The 19,554-nt window shown below is 38.5% G+C and overlaps 1 protein-coding gene across 1 annotated transcript in view; it reads right to left on the bottom strand.

Annotated features, from left to right (window-relative positions):
* The window catches only part of UBE3D (ubiquitin protein ligase E3D), a 78,452-nt gene that overhangs the window by 41,747 nt on the left and 17,151 nt on the right, over nucleotides 1–19,554 (bottom strand). The window contains exon 8 of the mRNA XM_066179628.1: nucleotides 15,952–16,121. Within this exon, the coding sequence (XP_066035725.1) occupies nucleotides 15,952–16,121 (170 nt within the window). The remainder of the gene's footprint in view (nucleotides 1–15,951; nucleotides 16,122–19,554) is intronic.

The following is a 19,554-nucleotide window of genomic DNA, read 5'->3' as shown; positions in this document are numbered from 1 at the left end:
GAATGAAGGGATAGTTTTGAACGCTTTTTAAAATACTTTTCTTCACCTCAAGGACCTCTTGATTCCTTCCTGGATGCATCTTGCTCTAAATTCGAACAGATGGCTCATAACTTCCCTGATGTATGACAATAACTGTAGACTACCCTGCTTGGGATGGATGCAGAGGACACAGCAGTGTGTTAACCTATGCTAACAGCCTGACTGGTGCCATCTTACCTGCAGGGAATATCAAATGTGAGCAGTAAAACCATCAAACAAAAAAGCCTCTATTCCCAGCATGTATGAAGTACTTGAATTCTCAGGTTATATATCTTTTTTTCTTTTTTTTTTTTTAACCTTTCAACACTTTGGATATGTGTATAAGGGTATATAAAGGCCACTTGCCCTGGCAAATGCATGTACAGCTCTTCTAATAGCACTCATTTTCTTAAGGGCGCAAGTGCGTAGCAGAGCTGTAGAAAAACAAAGTACTGTGTAAAAGCTCCTTCAGGGCACCTGCTGACAACAATATAGTTACTCTAGTAAATGCAAAGTAATTCCAGACAGCTCACCCTTAAAAGATTCATTCAATTTTAGGGAAGCCCACTCATGGGGCTCTTGCAACTGTCCTTATCAACCTATAGCTTTTCTCCTCAGGGGCACTAACAATGTATTCCCCTAGATGAACACTTGCTTTACAGATATTGTGGGAAAAGTATAATCCAGAAGGTTTATCTCCAAAATTGTCCAAATAAAGCAAAGGTGCTTGAAATTCAGGGCAGGAGAAGGAGGATGGAGATAACTGGAAAGACAGACAGAAAATATAAAATCACAGAATCATTTAGACTGGGAAAGACCTCTAAGATCATACGGTACAGCTGTTAACCTAACACTACCAAGTCCAAGTACAGTCACTAACACTTCATTTTCCCAGAGAGAAAAAAACCGTACTCGCTTCGGTGTATTTTGTTTCCATAAACCAACCTCAAGAACTTAGAGAATCTTATCAAGGGACTCTAGTGATGGGTCATAAATGTAGAGCACCTTCTTCTCACTGTCTGCACATTAGCCAGCATTCCCTGTATGCAGCTGAGCTTCCCACCTGAACACTGAGACAACAGGCGGTCTCAGCCCCTCCAGGCATCATGATACTAGGTAGAAGGACCAGAGAAAACTCAAAATATCTCTGCCGTGTCCTGGGCTACACTTCCACCAAACTCTCACACAGGAATGATTTTACAGATTCTTTCCTCCCTCCTTCCCCTCTCAAGGTTGGAAACACCAATCATGAAATACGAGACTCAGGAGAAAGACATAAATGTCTTTTCCAAAAATATTGGCATGTCTAAACTTTTGAATGCCCAGATGTTACAACACTACTCTCCTGAAAGTGCCTTTACATCTCTCCATGGAACTATAATCTTTATTTAAAAATCATCAAAATGAGGTGTTATATCAGTGAACATTAAAAACGTGGTGTCAGGTATCCTATCACAAATACAAAGGCCCTTCACTTCACAGAAAATTTCCCTGCGTACAAATGCTATGTCCAGTATCTGAGAATTATTTTTCACCATGTGAAATGTGAAAGGTTGATAAAGAGGCAATCAAAAAATCCAAAACCATCATTCTAAACAGTGGCAAGACAGACCAAATACATGAATTAAATTTTTGAACTAGCTCAGTACAAAAGGTTCCAAAAACCTCATGAGCAATACGCCCAGACCCATTGAGGGTCAGACGCTTAAGACCTCTGTAATTTGAAATGGCCTTTAATTCACTTCAGTTCACTCAATCACTTCTCAAGTGAGCAAATTATTCTAAGAGCAAGGGTATAAAAAAAATAAAGCTGGAGACTGTAAAGATAATTTAGCTTTCAAAGAGAAGTAGAAGTTCTCATAATGAAAACAGGGGCAGTGAACCAAGCTGCAGTACCTCAGCAAGGAATTTTATCAGTATATCTGTTTCAAAATAAATTAGTAAACAATGTTCAAGATTTAAAAAATAATGTACTTACTATTCTTGATCTCTTATACTAATTCTAAGCATCACAAATGCAATGTCAAGAATTATTTTGAGTTATTTAAGCTCCTAGTTTCATCTGTGATGAAACTTTTCATTTGTTTGAAGTCCTCCTTCATTCACTGTGACATTACTGAAGTCAGTCCAAAAATACCTGGTTTGCTTGCCCAAAACAGCTACCAGATGATTTCCAAATGGGTAACTCTGACTGAAATATCTACAGAGCAGCAGCAACTGTGTCATGTGTGCCCAACTGCAATACTCATTCTTAACAAAATGTCAAATCTCACAGATGTTGCAGAAAAAGCAAAAGAAGACCCCACAACAGCAAAACAATTCAAGAGATGGACAATAATGGTTTGGTGTTTCATCAGATTTCAAGATTTACTAACTCTGCATCCTTAAAAGCAGAACTTTGTATCCTAACTAAATCATTCTACATTAAGCAAGGTGAATACAAGGACATTCCAAGACAATTTTCCCATCACTTATTGAAACAAAACATCATTATCTGGGGCACAGAAGAGACTACCTATTCCTGTTGGATCTACACAGTGTAAAAATACATGCAGATGCTTCTTAAAGACCATCCCCAGCCACATCCAGGCTTTCATTTTTTCTTCAAGGTTTTCTGGGACTGTGCAGCTCAGTTACCTGTAGACTGCCCTGTATAGACTGTCGGTGAATCTAAATACTTTCACAACAAACACTGAAAATTAGAATAGCAGAAATTCACCCAAAGAAAGGCTGAATGGAATAGCGTACATATTTATCAATCTATAACCCTTACAAAAGGAGAATGCCTAGTTTCTTGAGAGAGACAAAGAGTGCACTTAAGTTTCTGGATAGACAGATTGCTCAGGTTTACAAAAGGAGTGAAAATGTCTAAAGCAACTCTGGTGCTTTGAAAGTGGGGAACTTAAAACTTCCTGCCAGCCGTACTGTGGCCTCCTATAAAATATCCTTCCTAAAAATATGAGGTTCAATTTTTTGTAATTTAATTAAACGGCCTAATATTTCATCAGATTTTTCATTTCCATACCTGTGGAAACAGTTTAATTTCCTAACTACTCAAAGAAAAAAAAGAGAGAGTTGAACATAAAATATCTCATGAAATACATTCTACTTAATTTTGTTCTAGAGTTTCCCAGGAGAAGGAAGTAGAGGGATGCTAAACTAAGGCCCCAACAGTGGCATACCTGAGTAAAAATTACCTCTTAGAGAGAGATTTGGGTGCTGAAGAGTGAGACTAAGAAAGCAGATGAACTGTACAGGAGAATTAATCCTCCTGCTAGGGAAGGAGATCTATCTTCCATCTTCTGCTTTTTCTTCAGTATTCCAAGTAGTTTTCTTTCAACAATGCTACAGGTTTCCACTGTTGGTTCCTAGTATAGTGAAACGGCCTTAAAATTCAAGAGCTGCTGCCACTCCAATTTACATTTGGTATTTGTTAATAGTAACTGTGGCTTTGTAGTAAATGAATTCAGAGGGAAGATCCCTCATACCTTCCTCTATGATTGCAATTCTATGTTTATCAAATTCTCTTCATTTTTAAAGTGCTGTCTGAAGACCAGCTTTGCTCTGCATGGCTAAACATAGGAAAGTTTTTGTCTTCAATAAAGGTTTAGATATATAATCCCAAATCTCAGTGGGCCTTATTAAAGCAACATCATAAATTTTTTTACACTTCCTTATGCATTTGGAAAAAAAAAAATTGTTCTACATATCAGTCTGAGCTTACACTGACTAACGTGGCCTTAGGGAAGCTACTGTTGAAATTGACCCATCGAGTCATTAGAAATGGATTCATAGATGCAATTACGATAAATCAGCATAGGTTTATTAAGTAAGGCAGTTACAGGTGAAAAAAGAAGACATTCAGAGCCAGTGCTTAAATGCTGTAAAGCTGGTGTAACCTGCTGTTTCTGTGCACTGTGAGGTATTTGCACCACTCAGTTTTGGTACTCAGTGACCTGATGGATGAGCAGGGTGAGATAGCTGATGAAGCTACTGGTCTCAGCAGTTGACCCTGCCTGGACACCTGAACAGCTCATCACTCATTTCCTAAACTGCCATGGTTCAATGTGCAGTGTTTTTAAGCAATCCAAAATTGGCAACAATTTACTTCCAACCATATGCTCTAAACTGCAGCAGCTGAGGACTTGACTGACAAGTGGCTCAGATGTCTGTGCTGCAAAAGCAAGGTAAACAGTTGATACAGTAAGCTCACCTAAGACCAGGACTGAAATGACGGGTTGGCTCCTGCAAGACTGAGCTTTCCATCTAGGCCGTGCAGGGGGAGTGGCAGTGAGGTGGTAGCGAACCCAGTTAGCCATGTGATATCCCCTTGCCTTGTTACTAATGGTCACATCACAGTCCCCAGGAAAGGCTCCAACCACAAACCACTGGAATTTTAACTATGTAGAAAATTTAGCCCTAATATGAGCTCACTGCAACTGTCACATCAACCAGCAGCCTCAACACTGTCACTGGTACCAAAGGGATGGTGTCTTTGATACCCTGCCCTAACAGCATTGAAACAGGTGTGCTTTCAGGGCTGTAGAATAGCCACAAATAATAACACTGTTTTTTTCAGCATAACAAACCAGGCAAGTGGCGGAGAAATTATTTAACTAAAAAAAAAATAAAAATCAAATTAAATCAAAGTTGAATGAACCAATAGTCTGTATGATGAGATGGCACTGCTGTTACCCTGTACATAAAGCTCTAAGTTCCCTAGCCACAGTATAAAGCACTTGCCTGGGTGTTCTCAGGGACGTTATTCCTACCAGCTGTGCCACATGAAGATTTATACATGCTCCATAAACTTTAATTCCCTTTTTAAGTCCTATTATACTAAGCAGGGGGCCATTTCTGAAGTTGAAATGGATTTTCAGAACAATATAAAGACGAAAATGTTTTCTGGCCTCTGATTTTTAAACCTTTGGGTAAAATTAAATCTCTTCCACAGCACTGTTGATATTCCATGTAGAAATATTCACAAATACCAGGCACTCCAGAACATTATGTCTGAATCCAAAGGGAGAAGTTATCCTGCTGTACAAAAAAAAATGCTGTAATCACTGTTCACAAAAATCTCTCAGCTTGAAGCTTTGAAGTTGTTTTTTTCCTGATGTACTGACTTCAGAAGAGAAGGGAATTCAGTATTTCAAGATGCAATTACCCACAGCAAAGCAAGGAACACCACAAATAATAGAAGCGGTTGATCCTGAATGTGCTGACAGCAAAATTTATTCTTTCTATTTATTCAATCTAAACCATTGCCAAACAAAAGCTTAATGACTAAAGTTAGAATTTCATATATGTCATATTTTCCCTTTCACACTGAAACCACAATTTTAACAGAAGAGTTTATTTTTATCATCATTTTCCCTCTCCAGAAAAAATTATACCTCTTGCAAAAATTGTACAGAAGCTTGCTCTATGCAGGTAGCACAAAATTGAAGTATCAGATGTGGCTAGAAGTCAAATTTAACAAGCAATTAAATCCTAAATAAATAAAACCAGCAGTCAAGAGCACAGCTTCCTCTCCTAAAAATAAACTTCAAGTTAAGTTAAAATCCTAAACCAGTATTGATTTTTTACATATTTTAGTACATCCCACAGCTCACTTTGGAAATTCACAGCAGACCGACTGCATATTTGGAAAGACTCAACTTTCCACAAGCCCCTTTTCCAGGTCCTCTGCCAGTATGTGTCCTCGCATGTCTGTCAGTTTTCCTCTGCAAAGGAACATACTCTTCCATAAATAACCCCTCCACCCTTCCTAAAACTGTCCCTAGTTTTAACACCTCCTCTCCTCAGAGCTATTTCCCAAGTTTTCCCTTTCAACTATTATGAAGCCTTCCCCTTTCTGTTACAGCAGAGATTTAACAGTGCCTGTTTAATCCTGGCTGATGCTGTTGGAGCCCTTGGCAGCTCTAGGGCAGAGCTGTCCAGAGTCCTGCTATCCAGCTGCAGACACAAGGCACAGCAGAAGGAATCACACAAGGCCGCACACCAACCACGTGAGAGAACTGTGAGGACTGCACCACACGCATACACCTTGACATGGTGAGATTAGTGAACGCAGACTGGTTTGGCTCCTCAGTTTTATGAGCTTTCTTAAAATTTTATGGGTTAAGAAAAAGGGAAAACCAAGTCTCAGCTTAGAAGCACAAGATACAGGATAAGGAGGCATGCAGCCTGGCAGTCGAGTTCTGGACATGAGCAAGAGCAGAAGAAAAAAGGAATAGAAAGGGGATTTAGATGGAAGACTTAAATCTGTGTTTAAACCAAGTCAATGCTGATGCAGGAATTATTGTTACAGACAGACTGAAACAGATTTTTGATAAAAGGAACTGAAGTAGGCATGGAAAAACTGTGTTACTGACACCAGTTCAATAAGAAGTCTTTGAGCAGATGATCTTGTTTAAATAGGAGATGCAACAGCTGAAAACAAGACCGCTATAAACCCTTTGTACATAAAGTTAATTAGAATGGACTTCAGATGTAGGAGAACACACCATAGGTAAAGAAATAAACCCACACTTGATAATTAACGAATGGTTGAAAATAACAGTCCAATCAAGACTGTGGTACCAGTGTGGCTCCCTATGCAAAGAGACTGGAAGGATCGCTGGCCCAAAATATTTCAGGCTCACATGCGTGTGGGAAGGGGCAGGTCGGGTCTTGCCTTTCTTGCCCCACACACTGCCAGGCCTCTATCCCAGCCCTGCAGAGGCTGCCAATCCCTGGCACACCAGAGGCAATACTCCACACGTGCCTCTGGAGTCCCATTCTAGCCCCAGAGTGGCCAGATGACCAGAAGTCCCACCTGGGGGAGACAGGAAAGCCAAAGGGTATCTGAGCCAGGACATGCAGTGAGCACGTCTTGACCCTACTTCTTCTTGGAATTTCTATCAGCTGAACAATGCTGGAACTAGGAGTGGTAGCTATACTTGTTCTTTTCTGTACCTTTCTGTCTTTATCTTTCTTCTACTAATTCCTTCTCATCGTTTTGAGTAACTTAAAATTGGATGGGATTGGAGGTTGCTAACTTAATGCTTTGAGAAGTTGCTTTCATGTTGATTGAATGCTGCTCTAAACTTTTGACAAAGTTCTCTGATTTTTCAAAGCTGCCAGTAATTTTTTTTTTTTACTGTCTTGACCTCTTCAGAATATCTTGTCAGTATTCTTCCTGTACATCTAAGTCAGAGTACATAAAAAACTGTAAGCCCTTTTAAGAGTCTTGTCAAGCAGGTTTTTGAGGCCTAACAGATGTCACTCCAAATTGCTGCCAGAGAACAAAAGAGATATATTGAAGGTGAATTTGAAAGTCTTTTGGCAGGTGAGTGACAGAGGTAGAAAACTAAACTAGACATTTAAAGCTAAAATATTCACCTCCCTGCAAGAACAGTTATTGGGCTATTACTCTTATGGCCATACACAGAGGGAAAATAGGCATGGTCAATCCAACATCTCATTTTTGAGTAGATCTAATAGTCCAGTCTTTTGGAAATTACTTGGCTGAAGCTCTAAAATTCTGCACAATTTTATTGCCTGGAATAACCCTTCTCAGTTTTCCAGTCAGATCTCCTCCACATCTTCCTCAAACATTCATGTGCACATACAGTGAGGTGGATTGAGAACTGAATGAAGGGCAGATCCCAGAGGGTCAGGATCAATGGCACAGGGTCTAGTTGGAGGCCTGCCATTAGTGATGTCCTCCAAGGTTCAGTAGTGGGCCCACTATTGTTTAACTTAATCCTCCATGACTTGGATGGAGGGGCAGAGGCCTCCTCAGCAAGTTTGCTGGTGACACAAAGCTGGAGGAGTGGCTGATATTCCAGAGGGCCCTGCAGCCTTTCAGAAGGACCTCAGTAGAGTGGGGAGAGAGGCAGAGAGGAACCTTCCGAAAAGTGCAGGATCCTGCACCTGGGGAAGACTAATCCCTGGCTCTACTACAGGCTAGGGACTGACTCACTGTGAGATGGAACTGGGGGTCCCAGTGGACAACGAGCTGTCCATGAGCCAGTTGTCCCTTGTGGCCAAGAAGGCCAGAGGTATCCTGGGGTGCATTAGGAAGAGCATAGCCAACAGGTCAATGGAGGTGATCCTGCCCCTCTACTCAGCTTTGGTGAGGCCACATCTGGAGTCTAATTCTGGGCGTCCCAGTACAAGAGAGACATGGAACTCCTGGAGAAGGTCCAGTGGAGAGCAAAGTTGATGAGGTGACTGGAGCATCTCTCTTATGAAGAAAGCCAGAGGGAGCTGGGCCTGTTCAGTCTGGAGAAGAGACAACTGAGAGGGGACCTCATCAATGTCTATCAGTATCTAAAGAGAGGGTGACAGAGTTTTGACCCAGGCTCTTCTCAGGGGTGCCGAGCAATAGGGCAAGAAGCAATGGGCAGAAACTAACGCACAGGAAGTTGCACCTAAATATGAGGAAGAATGTTTTTACTGTGCAAGTGACTGAGTACTGGAACACATTGCCCAGAGAGGTTGTGGAGTCTCCCTCACTGGAGATATTCAAGAACCATCTGGATTCAATTCTGTGCCATATGCTCTAGGATGACCCTGCTTGAGCAGGGAGGTCGGACCAGATGGCCCCACGTGGTGCCTTCCAACCTTACCCACTCTGTGATTCTGTGATAGGTATCATTTATTATGGTTATTAATTATACAAATGATTTAATTTGTAGCTGAAGGCCAGTATTCAGAAGAGCCAGCATAAGAATTGCTTGTTCTGTTTTGATGTTACAGCACTTAAAACAGGCAACCAGCAGAAATATCTCATTGTTGCTCCACACACAAAAATGGAGGTATCCTGACCAATTTTATAAATAAGCCTTTCTTCTTTGGTCTCAAGTCATACACTCCCAATTTGCTTTAGCATTACCAATCTAAAAATATTTCAAGTAAAATTGGCAGCTTAAATCATTAAGTATTGTTAGTTTAAACAACATGTCATGGAGAAACACATCAGAAACAACAAATGCTAATTAATTTAAAACAGGCCAAGATCCTAAAATCCAATAAATAAATCAGGTTTTGAGGTTTAAGTAGTTCATGCCAGCCTTCTGTCCAATAAGTTTTTATAAGATTTGCTTTTTCACTTTTGTGTCATTATTTGATTCCTGCCTGCTCAAATAGATCCCATCATTTTAAAGGCATTACAGCAGTTGAGTACTTACAGCTCCCAAGCGAACCCAACAGTCTTTATAAGACTGTGAGAAACAAACTGCAAGCATCCAAGTGGAAATCTGCTGTGTTTGATGTATGATTATAGAATTACCCTCAATGGATCAGCACTATTGTATTTAGGCTATCTGGCTTTAAAAAAAGTAGTGTTACAAGGAAAGCAAAATGAGAGATATAAATATACATAGTAAGACTTGAGTAAATGTGACATTGAATTCCTTCCAGCAAGTATCAGCAAGAACACTGCATGCTGCAGTTTAGGATCCCCATGTCCATTTAGTTGGTGGGAATTCTGAATTGTGGTTTGTTAATCCCCACCCAAAATCTGGCAGGACATCATTTCATGGGAAGTTAAAAGAGCACTACAAATCAGTAATGAACTTCTGGAACTTGTCACTTGATTGTGGAGGCAGACAGCACCAGAAGGCCAAGAAGTATTTATCCAAACAGATGATCAAAAGATAGAAGAACAGAAGCAAAGGAAATAGGCAAGGCTGTATCCTCTGACATCCTTAATACAACCACAGAGCTGAGCACTACAGGAAAGTGCTCACACACTACTCTGAAGAATATTTCTGGCTGTTGGAGGGATGATACAGAATTACATGCAGAAGTGCTCTGACCCAGAATGGCACTTACATTCCTATCATCCTGTAAGTGTTATTAACTACCCGGCAATGCAGTTGTTTCTGACAACACATTTTAAATAAGTTTCAGATAGTCTTGCTGCTTTTAATTTACAATTTTTCCCACCCAACTTGAAATTTCTCTTATTACCAATCCTAAAATTCCTCAAAGAGCTGAACTACATCAAGATGAGCCAAAGACACATGAAAACTACCAAAATTGTGCTTACCTGAATTGCAGTGTTTCACAAATAAATATGAAGAATATGGAAAAAAAGTATAAGCCTGAAATTTATTTTTTGTTTTACCTTATTACAGAATCGCAAATCCTGATTCAAAAGCAGATTTGTGATCAGAGACCTTAAAGGAATATGTATCTATTTTTTTCCTTAAAAAATTAGACCATAAGAAGTAGTTAAGCAATAGCCCTTACAGTCAGCTTCATATTTTTACACTGCCAATTATTCTGTATATAGCGTTTAACACTTTTAATGCAGAGAACAAAAGCAAGTACTAATACAACAGCATCTTTCACAATACACAAAAAGAAAGGCAGGCTATCAGCCAGATTATCAACAAATGGATAAATGATTTGGGATTGCAAATCCCATTTTAAAACCCAGTCAGAATCTTTCCTCCTCTGACTTCAACGCAAAATTTCAAAAGATGAACAAAAAAAAGCAACCTAAGCAAAAAGCTCAGCTGGAATGATAAAATGAGCAAAGCTTTTGAGCAAAAATATGAGAATTTATTCAGTAGACACAAAGTTTATTCCAACAGTTTTCTCTACTTCAATTAGTACTTCTAAGACCATTTTAAATAGCAAAGATTAGATATCAAAAATACAACAGCTCCGAAGAGCAGAAAGATATACCAGATCTGTGTTTAGGAGCAAGAACTAAGTTCCTAAGTAACTACCATAAAAGGCTGCTGCACATGAGAGGGGTAGTACTTTCAAGAAACAAGAAAGAAAGGATATTTCTCCTGAAAGTTATACTTAAAAGTTGTGTATACTTTTTCCCAGAGGTGGGAAAGGATGTTACTAGTAAATGAAGAGCAGTTTCCTGCCTAAGCATTCAAATTTCATAAGGCTTATAGCTTGCACATGTCTATCAAACTCTGAGAAGCATTATTTTCCTTCCTGTCCCAAAACCCTGATTGGCATCTGACTGTATCTTTTTCAAAATTTCTGCCTGACTGTTCAGCCATCTCTTCTAAGGCAACTCATTCCTCCCATGGTGACAGTTCTCTTAACTTGATACCATGAAATAATTCAAGAAGGGAACAGAAAAAAAAAATCTGAAAAAAACCAGATCCTTCATGTTCTGTTTACAATCACATCCACTCTTTTAATCATTTGAGACAGAGAAATCAGCTTACAGAGAGCACAAACCAGAAAAACACTGGTCACTTCTCAGTCAATCCATTATTGACCTGAGTGATCCCATGTGTTTTCTACAGGCAAGAGTCACTGAAAAATTACGAAAATCTCAGATGTTCAAAAAATCAGAGAAATAGGACACAGTTTGATGTTTTTATGAGAAGTGAATTACTCTAGAGTCATATACAGAATGAAAGCCATTCTTGGGAGAAATAAATAACATTCTGGAATACATCAATAACAGCTTCATAAACAGCTAACTATATATGGACTGTAATAAAAGCAGTAGGACTCAAACCTTCCAGGTTTTCAGCCACAAACTCAATTTTCCAGTTTATTCCTGTCCCTCTAAAGCTAATAAAATGAACAATTTCTGGAAGTAATTTTTTCAAGTCCCAAATTATAAGCAGCAAGTTTTTACATAGGAAAAGGTTTTTGCAAAAGCTGTAAACTATTCAGAGAGACTCTAGATGCATATGAGATACAAAAAGCTATCAACGACCTTTTGACAAAGCTTTGCCTAGCACTCTACTCTAAAGGGAAAAGTGCAATTTTCTGCCCCCTGTACCTTCACATTTATTTTCTGAGATCAAGTTATGGTCAAATTGCCATGTAACTGCATTTTCAATTTTCTTCATACATTTTTACAACACTCTCACTTCAGCAGTATTTACTATTATCACTCCCAGCAGCTAAGGCTGTTTGCATAAGGTGCTATTTGCAAGAACCTGCTACTTGAAAGGAAGACCTCTTCTGTCTGCACAGCAGATTTGTAGGTGGAGAAAAGTATCCTTGTGGAGAGAAAAGTGGAGGGAATCAGCATAATCACAAGCACATGATCCATAAAGGACATAGCAGAAAACACATGAGGTATCCTTCTCTAATGGAAATCAAAAAAATTTATAAGATACTTTTTTCATGCAGTTTCAACTAATTTGCTGTAGAAAAATTGTCATTAAGCTCCTCCAAGGGCTAAAAGCCTAACTGCAGACAGACTTACCCAGAAATTCTGTCATCACACATAACACACTCTGCCCTGTTTCACTGCTGAAGAAGTGAGATACAAATCACTACAGCACTTAAAGGCTAACCTCAGGAAGACCAAAGGTATACAGCTCTAAGGAGAAATTACAAGAACTACAATAAATAGCATGTCTGGATATATTTAACCCTATTTAAACTTCACAATGCCTTTAAAGTTACTTAAAGTCCTCAAGCAAAGCAGCCTAATATACAGAGAATACCCAGAGCACAACTATTAAGATTTCCTTGCCAAAATAAAGGTATATGGAAAGAGGCGTCACATGACATCTTCACAGTTGGTTCCTATCCCATATGTCAGTCACCCTCCCAGAGACTGGAAGAAGAGAGATGCTTCTTCCTTCCACCAACAACATGGAGATGGGAACAAAAACATCCACAAACAAGAAAGCAAAAAAAACCTGAACAAAATTAGAATGTAATTTGATAAAGGACACCTGCACAAAAACAAAGAGGAAGGCTACTTCTTAGACTGCAATCTACCTGGACGGGAGCTGATGGTCAACACAGATGAACAAACCTGACATGAAATCAGCGTATTGCTGATGCCACACAATGGGTAATTACATTCACAGCAGCGTTCAGCCTAACTCAGACCACAGCTTTGTCAGAAAAGGCTTCAGGATCAGCCACCCCTAAACAGAGATCACTCCAAATGGGTAATTACCACTCCGCAGCCAGTAATGAACCATGGACATTTATCCTACTTGAATGTTTGTTTCCTTTGCATTATTAATATTTACAGCAATACTAAATGTAGGTCCAGTGACAGATATGCCACCGATTTTACTGGAGGAAAGAGAGTTCTGTTTGCTCACTGAAGCAGTGTTGTTCACAGGACATAATTCCTAGTTTAAGGGGAAAACCACTTCTGTATCCGAGGAAGAGAAATAAGCATTAAGTTAATTACAAAGAATTGTAAAACTGAGCTCTGAATAAAGGAGGGATAAAATGAGTTTTCAAGTGAGACAATAAATTTCTTCTGACATCCCAAAAGCTTGAAATGAAGATCACATTCAAAAGCTACTACATTCCCCTCAAGAAAAATATTCAAGTGCATCCCCAGGAAAGGGTGCCTGAATGTGAATTATTAGGCAATATCAGACAGACTCTCTTTAGCAGCAGTGTTTGCCAAGAGAGAATTTCACAAAGCCCAAGACCTCAACTGCTACAATGGAACTGTGTGTTTATCTTACAGTAAGCAGATTTATGCTTGTGTACATAGACTTAGTACAGATTTTGTTTCATTTCTTCACCCATGTTTTACAAATATGTGATTACCTTATTATATTTAGATATTAAAAACAATACTTTTACTTCTAGTTCACTTTAATCTGTTTTAGCCTACAGCCCATCTAACCAGCACAGACTCTGCAGCATCCACAAGTAAGAAAGGTGCTTCCCCTCCCATCACACAGACCAGATTCTGGCCTTGCCAGAATTGGACAGAATCCAAGTGCACCCAGGGACTCACAGCAACTGAAGAGGCCTTCTGATATAAAACAGGATGGCAGAGTGCACACTTGTTCCTTGCAGCCACTGGGGTCTGCCGGGGTTTAGGTCACATGCAGACTTCCTGTTGATCCCTTTCTACTCTGGAGGTGTCCTTGGTTATTCCCCTCTTATGGGAAGTAGGCCATGGGCTCTGAAACCTTTTCATAATTCCAAAGGCAGGTGTATGTGCAGAAGCAAGCAAGGTAAGTGTCATAATTTTTACTGGAATATGGGCATCTGAAAGTTTTGGAACTTGCACTAATTAAGAAATCGGACACTTTGTTCAGAATTCTTGAAATAATATTTGAGTTCTGAATGCAAACACATCAAATCAAATAAGTCATACTGGGTTTTATATTTTTGCTTATGCTGTGTTTACATTCCTGTTCCATATAGAAAGACTTCAGTCTGATTTTACAGATTCAGGTGGTTCTTGAGGCCAGCTGATAAATGAATTAGTGGAAACAGACTGAAGTGCCAATGTCCTTTTTAATGCTCTTTCCTAGAAATATAAAAATGGAGAAAACAATACTAAACCAACAGTTTGGTTTCTGAAGCTTAAAAAGAATCCTCCACTCCTTCTCTTCTGTTATTTCACTTGTCCAGGAACTGAATAGAGAAATTACCAATTACTGTCAGAGAAGAATTAAAACCTCAGTTGTTCCTTATGCTCACTAAAAAATCCCAAAGATAAATACAAAGTAGTGGAGCTCAAAAAAAAGTTGAAAAAAAGTGATTTCTCACAAGTCTATCTGTGGAAATAGAACTGAATATAATCTCACACTAAAATACTGCTGCTGAGAACTCCATTCAAGAAAAGCATCCGTGAATGCTAAGAAAATGACTAAGTAGATGACTTTTATCTCAATAACATGCCAGCGTAGATGAACGTGTGTTAAGACAATTAAGTTTTCTCAGTGATAAAGAAACAAAACTTGAGAAGCAAAACTGTAAGTTACACTTCTGTAAGACATAAGAGTAGTAAGTGAAAAATCTTTCATTTTAGACAGATTCTCACAAAATTTCTCCCATTCTCAGAAAAAGCAGTTCAAATGATAATATTTTAGCATGCATTTTGGAACCCTAAATAATGTTTAGATCATAAAGGTTTTCCAAACCCACCTTCTGAAGCTATTACATCAATAAAGACATTTTTTTTCTCTTACATGACTAACATTAACAATGTAGAATGACCTTTTCTCTAAATATTAACATTTTGCATTCTCTCCATTCGTTAGAGTTTATTTCTGCTGTTCAATATTGCATCTGCTTGAAATATGAAAAGAATACACTTGGAAACATCCAGGATAAACACACTACAATGAATCACACACATTCCTGTAAGGTGTATGTTTCTCCTCCAAAAATATTAAATTCATATGCACGTTTGCTTGTCTGAGAAAACATTTCTGTTGTATTTTTATGAGGTCTTGGGCTATAAATTATTTGTGTATTGACTGAGCCTGGAGTGAACGTCTTCACCCATACTGATTTAAATCTTTCATTTAGTTTCCAAAGTTTAAAGAAAAAACAGCAACAACAATTCACTATTTAAGTGTGGCTTACACAAAATCAATGCTTTCTTTTCTATCACTGCACAAAGAAAGCAGTAAATTACGCTTAAATCATACTTCATCACCTGCAAACATTGGAGCTACTGCTTAATCAACATGCTCTTATCTTTGCTCTCCAACAGATAAAGGCTATAACATATCAGGCAGTGTATGTTTTTTCATAATGTCAAACTCAAAGCTTGCTGAAATCAAATGTTTCCTTCATGAGGGCTCCAGTACACTCAGACATATCAAAGAGAAACCTTTTTATGACACTGTACTTAACTACCTTCCTCACCTCTTCTCTTTTCCCTTCTCTCAGGGCCCTGCTTCTTTTTGAAATAATGTCATCACTGGGCTGAAAGCAAATTAAATTTAAACACTAATACCTAACTCACCAACATGTGCCCTTAGAAACAACAAAACTCTTCAGTCTATATTTTAATATTACAATTCAATCTAACAACCAGATTCTCTCTGGCTGTAACAGAAACCAAATATCACTCCTCTGGCATTTTGCTTAAAAAATACTATAAGAAATATGCAAAGAGGTTTATATCTAAGATTAACAAACTGTCCAAAGAACATGAAAGAAATACTAATGCAAAGCAAATGAATACCAGAATCTGGATTCAAGGAAGGTTTTACTTACTCCTTATTTCTGCATTGAATGCATGGCTGGTAAAGGACTTTGACAGCATTCCAGGTTCCCACTGGTCCAGAGCTAGGTGTAAGGATATCTCCAAACAGTGTAAAATCATTGCAGGAGGAGGAACTTCCTAAAGACTCTACCAGCAATGTGTCAGAATTTAAAAGCCATATCTATAAATGAAAAATAATTTAGTTTACTGTAGTTTACATACACTTCACTTTGTTGCTTTACTCTGACCCTAAATCAGCTGATACTAAAGCCACACTCTTACAAAGTTTCTAACAAAGTATTAACAGACATAAATTGATATTTTATTAGTCAGCACAGCCTGCACAGGTTCTAGTGGAGAAAAAAAGGGTAATACAATACTGATTTATCAGTCACTCTTAAAATCATTACTCTGAAGCTGCTTCTTTTTGTGACAGTAGCACATTCCCTTTGGTAGGAACAAAAGAAATAGTTCCAAGTCATTTCTTTCAGTACCAGATGCATTATTTCTCCAATTTCATAATTTTTTAGGCATTAGTCAAACATATGGTGTTGAGCAACTGAGGGTTAAAGACAGGGAACTGAAAGACTGTCCACTGAAACGCTGAAAAATGAGGATTTATAGAAAAAGCACAGTAGTTATGACTCTATGGAGTTAATACATGCAAGGAAAAAGACAACAATTAACATGGCCTAAAAGTATGCTGGAATCTACAAACAGCTGCAGCACACCCTCACTTGGAAAATAAATACCAAATTTCATAATGGGTCGGGCATTCTTCAGCAGCACTATTTGCTCACAGCAATTTGACAGACATTTACTGGGGAGAGTTTCAAGAAATCTAAACTTTTTTCATCCCATTATGGATCTTATTTAATCTTTGTGTGATTTGGTATCAGTATTCTGACTTGGATCCAGGGCTTTCCTGCTAAACACCATACAAATAAGTTAGGCTTTTCCTTAATTCACAGCCTGAAGTAGTGAAGTGATGATCCAACTTAACAATGGAAATCAATTTTTACAAATCTGGCTCCTCTATGAAATGTTTAAATATGAAATATTTATCATAGGAAATGGGATTTATACAGTGTTGCTCACTAGAGAGCAATCTTCTGCTTCTCATGATCTAATCAGCTTCAAGTAAAACAAGTTACATGATGTTAGGTAGCAGACACATGATATCCCCTGTGGAGGGAGACAGCAGTCATTAACAGGACACATAGTATATGTTGTAATTGAATGTGACACTCACAATTTATCAGAGCCCAAGGTTCAGAAAATTACAGTGGAAGCTTCATAAAGAAGGAATAAGATATATTGATAAAGATATCTTGGGAAGGGATAGGAGGAGGAGAATCACTTTAGCCTATGCACATGAATGATGACAAGCAACCACACTTGGCTTTGCAAGTGGTTGTTCATCAGTTTTGCTCTGGTAACTCACTGTACACATTTATAGCCTAAACTGCAAAATATACCTCATTAGATAGGACCATTACACAAGGTGCTTATAGCCAAGTGCTGAAGAGCTGTTGGAAGAAAATGGTGCAGAAACACAGGCCACTGCCAACACAAACTGAACAGAGTTTCTTCCTTTTGAAATTTCTAACAATTCCGTGTGGAAGGAATTTCCTGGGATGCTTTTCAGAAGGGGAATAGCCTTCAAACTAGACAAGGGAACAATGTAGCAATAGCTGTCTGCTCCTTTTAGAATCCCTCTGCAATCTGCTGCAGAGAAAGCAACCAAAGCATTTCATTTGCAACACAGTCCATTTGAAAAGCACTTCTTTATACACAAGTGCTACATGTGGGATCTTACAATCATGTTCTGAAACTTGTATGAATGTTTTTGTCTCAAGAGCAGCACAACAGATCTCTATTAATAATTCAGCAAATGAAGAGAAAGCAAGTGAATCTCTAGGAGTGGACAGATTCCTGTCTATGACCAAAATCAACTTCTGAACTACAGTTACTCCTTTAGGAAGTATTTTCATTCTTTTCTTCATGTATGGTGTTTTTTTTTTTAATCTTGTTTTTGATCTGAGTGAACAATTGCTCAGCCAGACTTGATGTGTTGACTAAGAATTTTATACATGTATTTCTGGCCAACACAGTTTCATGTTTTCAGCTTTCAACTATGCTACTCAAGATGTGCAATCTTTCCTTTTTTTCTACATCTTTGTACAGCAGAGCTTGCACTACCAAATTCCTTCCACATTAACTTCAGTAAGAAAAGAACCTCTACAGAAAAATATATACATAAGTGTAGAATTCATTCACAATGCCATTGATGACCTTTTCTGAAATGACAGAATCAGAAAAAAAAGTATTTGGGGGGGTTGTTGGTCTTCTTTTCATTGTTTTCTTTTGGTTTCAAATCATTTTGTCAAGAGACTAAAAAGCTGTTTCTTTGGAGAAAAGTAGCAACAATTCTACTCCAGTTATACTTCATGGGACTTGAACCAAACAGCTGAAATACCACAATTTAGATTCTGTGATCAGTTTCCCTATATCTCAGCCTGAGTCTCCAGCATCAATTTGTGGACAATTAGGCATCAATTTGAATTTAAGACAGGTAAAAACTCCTCAAATCTTCTGTTTTTCCTTGCTAGTTCTTTCTTAGTTATTGCAGACTTTACCATTACTTTCACAATCACACAGGTCACTAATGCAAACATCTCTCATTACAGCTATTTTGTTCTCACACTCAAAGTGTTCATGCAAAGATGTGGTTCCCATGTATTTCACAAAGAATAAAGCTCTCTAAAAGAGCTGGGTAGCTAAGTCCCAGCAAGGTTCTCATTATCTCACTTCTTGACCACGGCAATGTCCACCTCATCTCCAATCTTACCAAATACAAATCGATTCTGCTCATGCCCTTCAAGACAGGGAAAATAATCAGACTAACAGGTCTCTCCCATTTTGTTACATATTAATTTTCTTGGGATATTGTCCCACTCCCCCTCCACTCGCTCCTGAAGCACAAGCTGCCTTACTTTCAAAACACTTTACAGTCTAATCCCACTCCAAAAAACATCTTTCCTTCAATGCTGAAAGACTGGAGATAGTGTTCAAGGAGTCCAAACCACTGTGTACTTTTTGATTTTCACAGACGTAATCTTTTTGAGTCTTATGAGGTTGAACCCATCCATGAGATGAACTCCCTGTATCTATCCAGAAAACAACTTATTTACCGCTTTCAAAGCTCCACTTTTTTACAGTACAGAAAAGAACAGGTAGCTACTGCAATGCTGCTATGCTGACCAAAAATGTACTGCTTGGCCTGTACTCTCCCATCTCACTATCTGTTTGCTGTCCTCCTCTTACTCTCAGCTTCTAAGTCATGCAACTACAAGGCAGGGAACCCTTCAACAGTGGAGCAAAGAGAGAGGAAAGTGATTCATGACGAGGGCAAAGATACAGTTAGGAAAAAAAAGGGAATCTGTATATACCACCTTTTTCCCCCAAAACAAAGAAACTCTTACTGATATCCTTCAAAATTTTTAAAAAGCAACATAAGAAGCCTGTATCTTAAACAACAGAATATATGTAACTTAAAAAATGGAAACTCATATTATGATATGTGGAAATAACAAATTGGTAATGTTAAGTGC

This window comes from Chamaea fasciata, unplaced genomic scaffold (assembly GCF_029207755.1).
Source record: "Chamaea fasciata isolate MVZ Bird 193981 ecotype frontalis unplaced genomic scaffold, bChaFas1.0.hap1 SCAF_3, whole genome shotgun sequence".
Lineage (NCBI taxonomy): Eukaryota > Metazoa > Chordata > Aves > Passeriformes > Sylviidae > Chamaea > Chamaea fasciata.
This window is presented reverse-complemented; position numbering and strand designations above follow the sequence as displayed.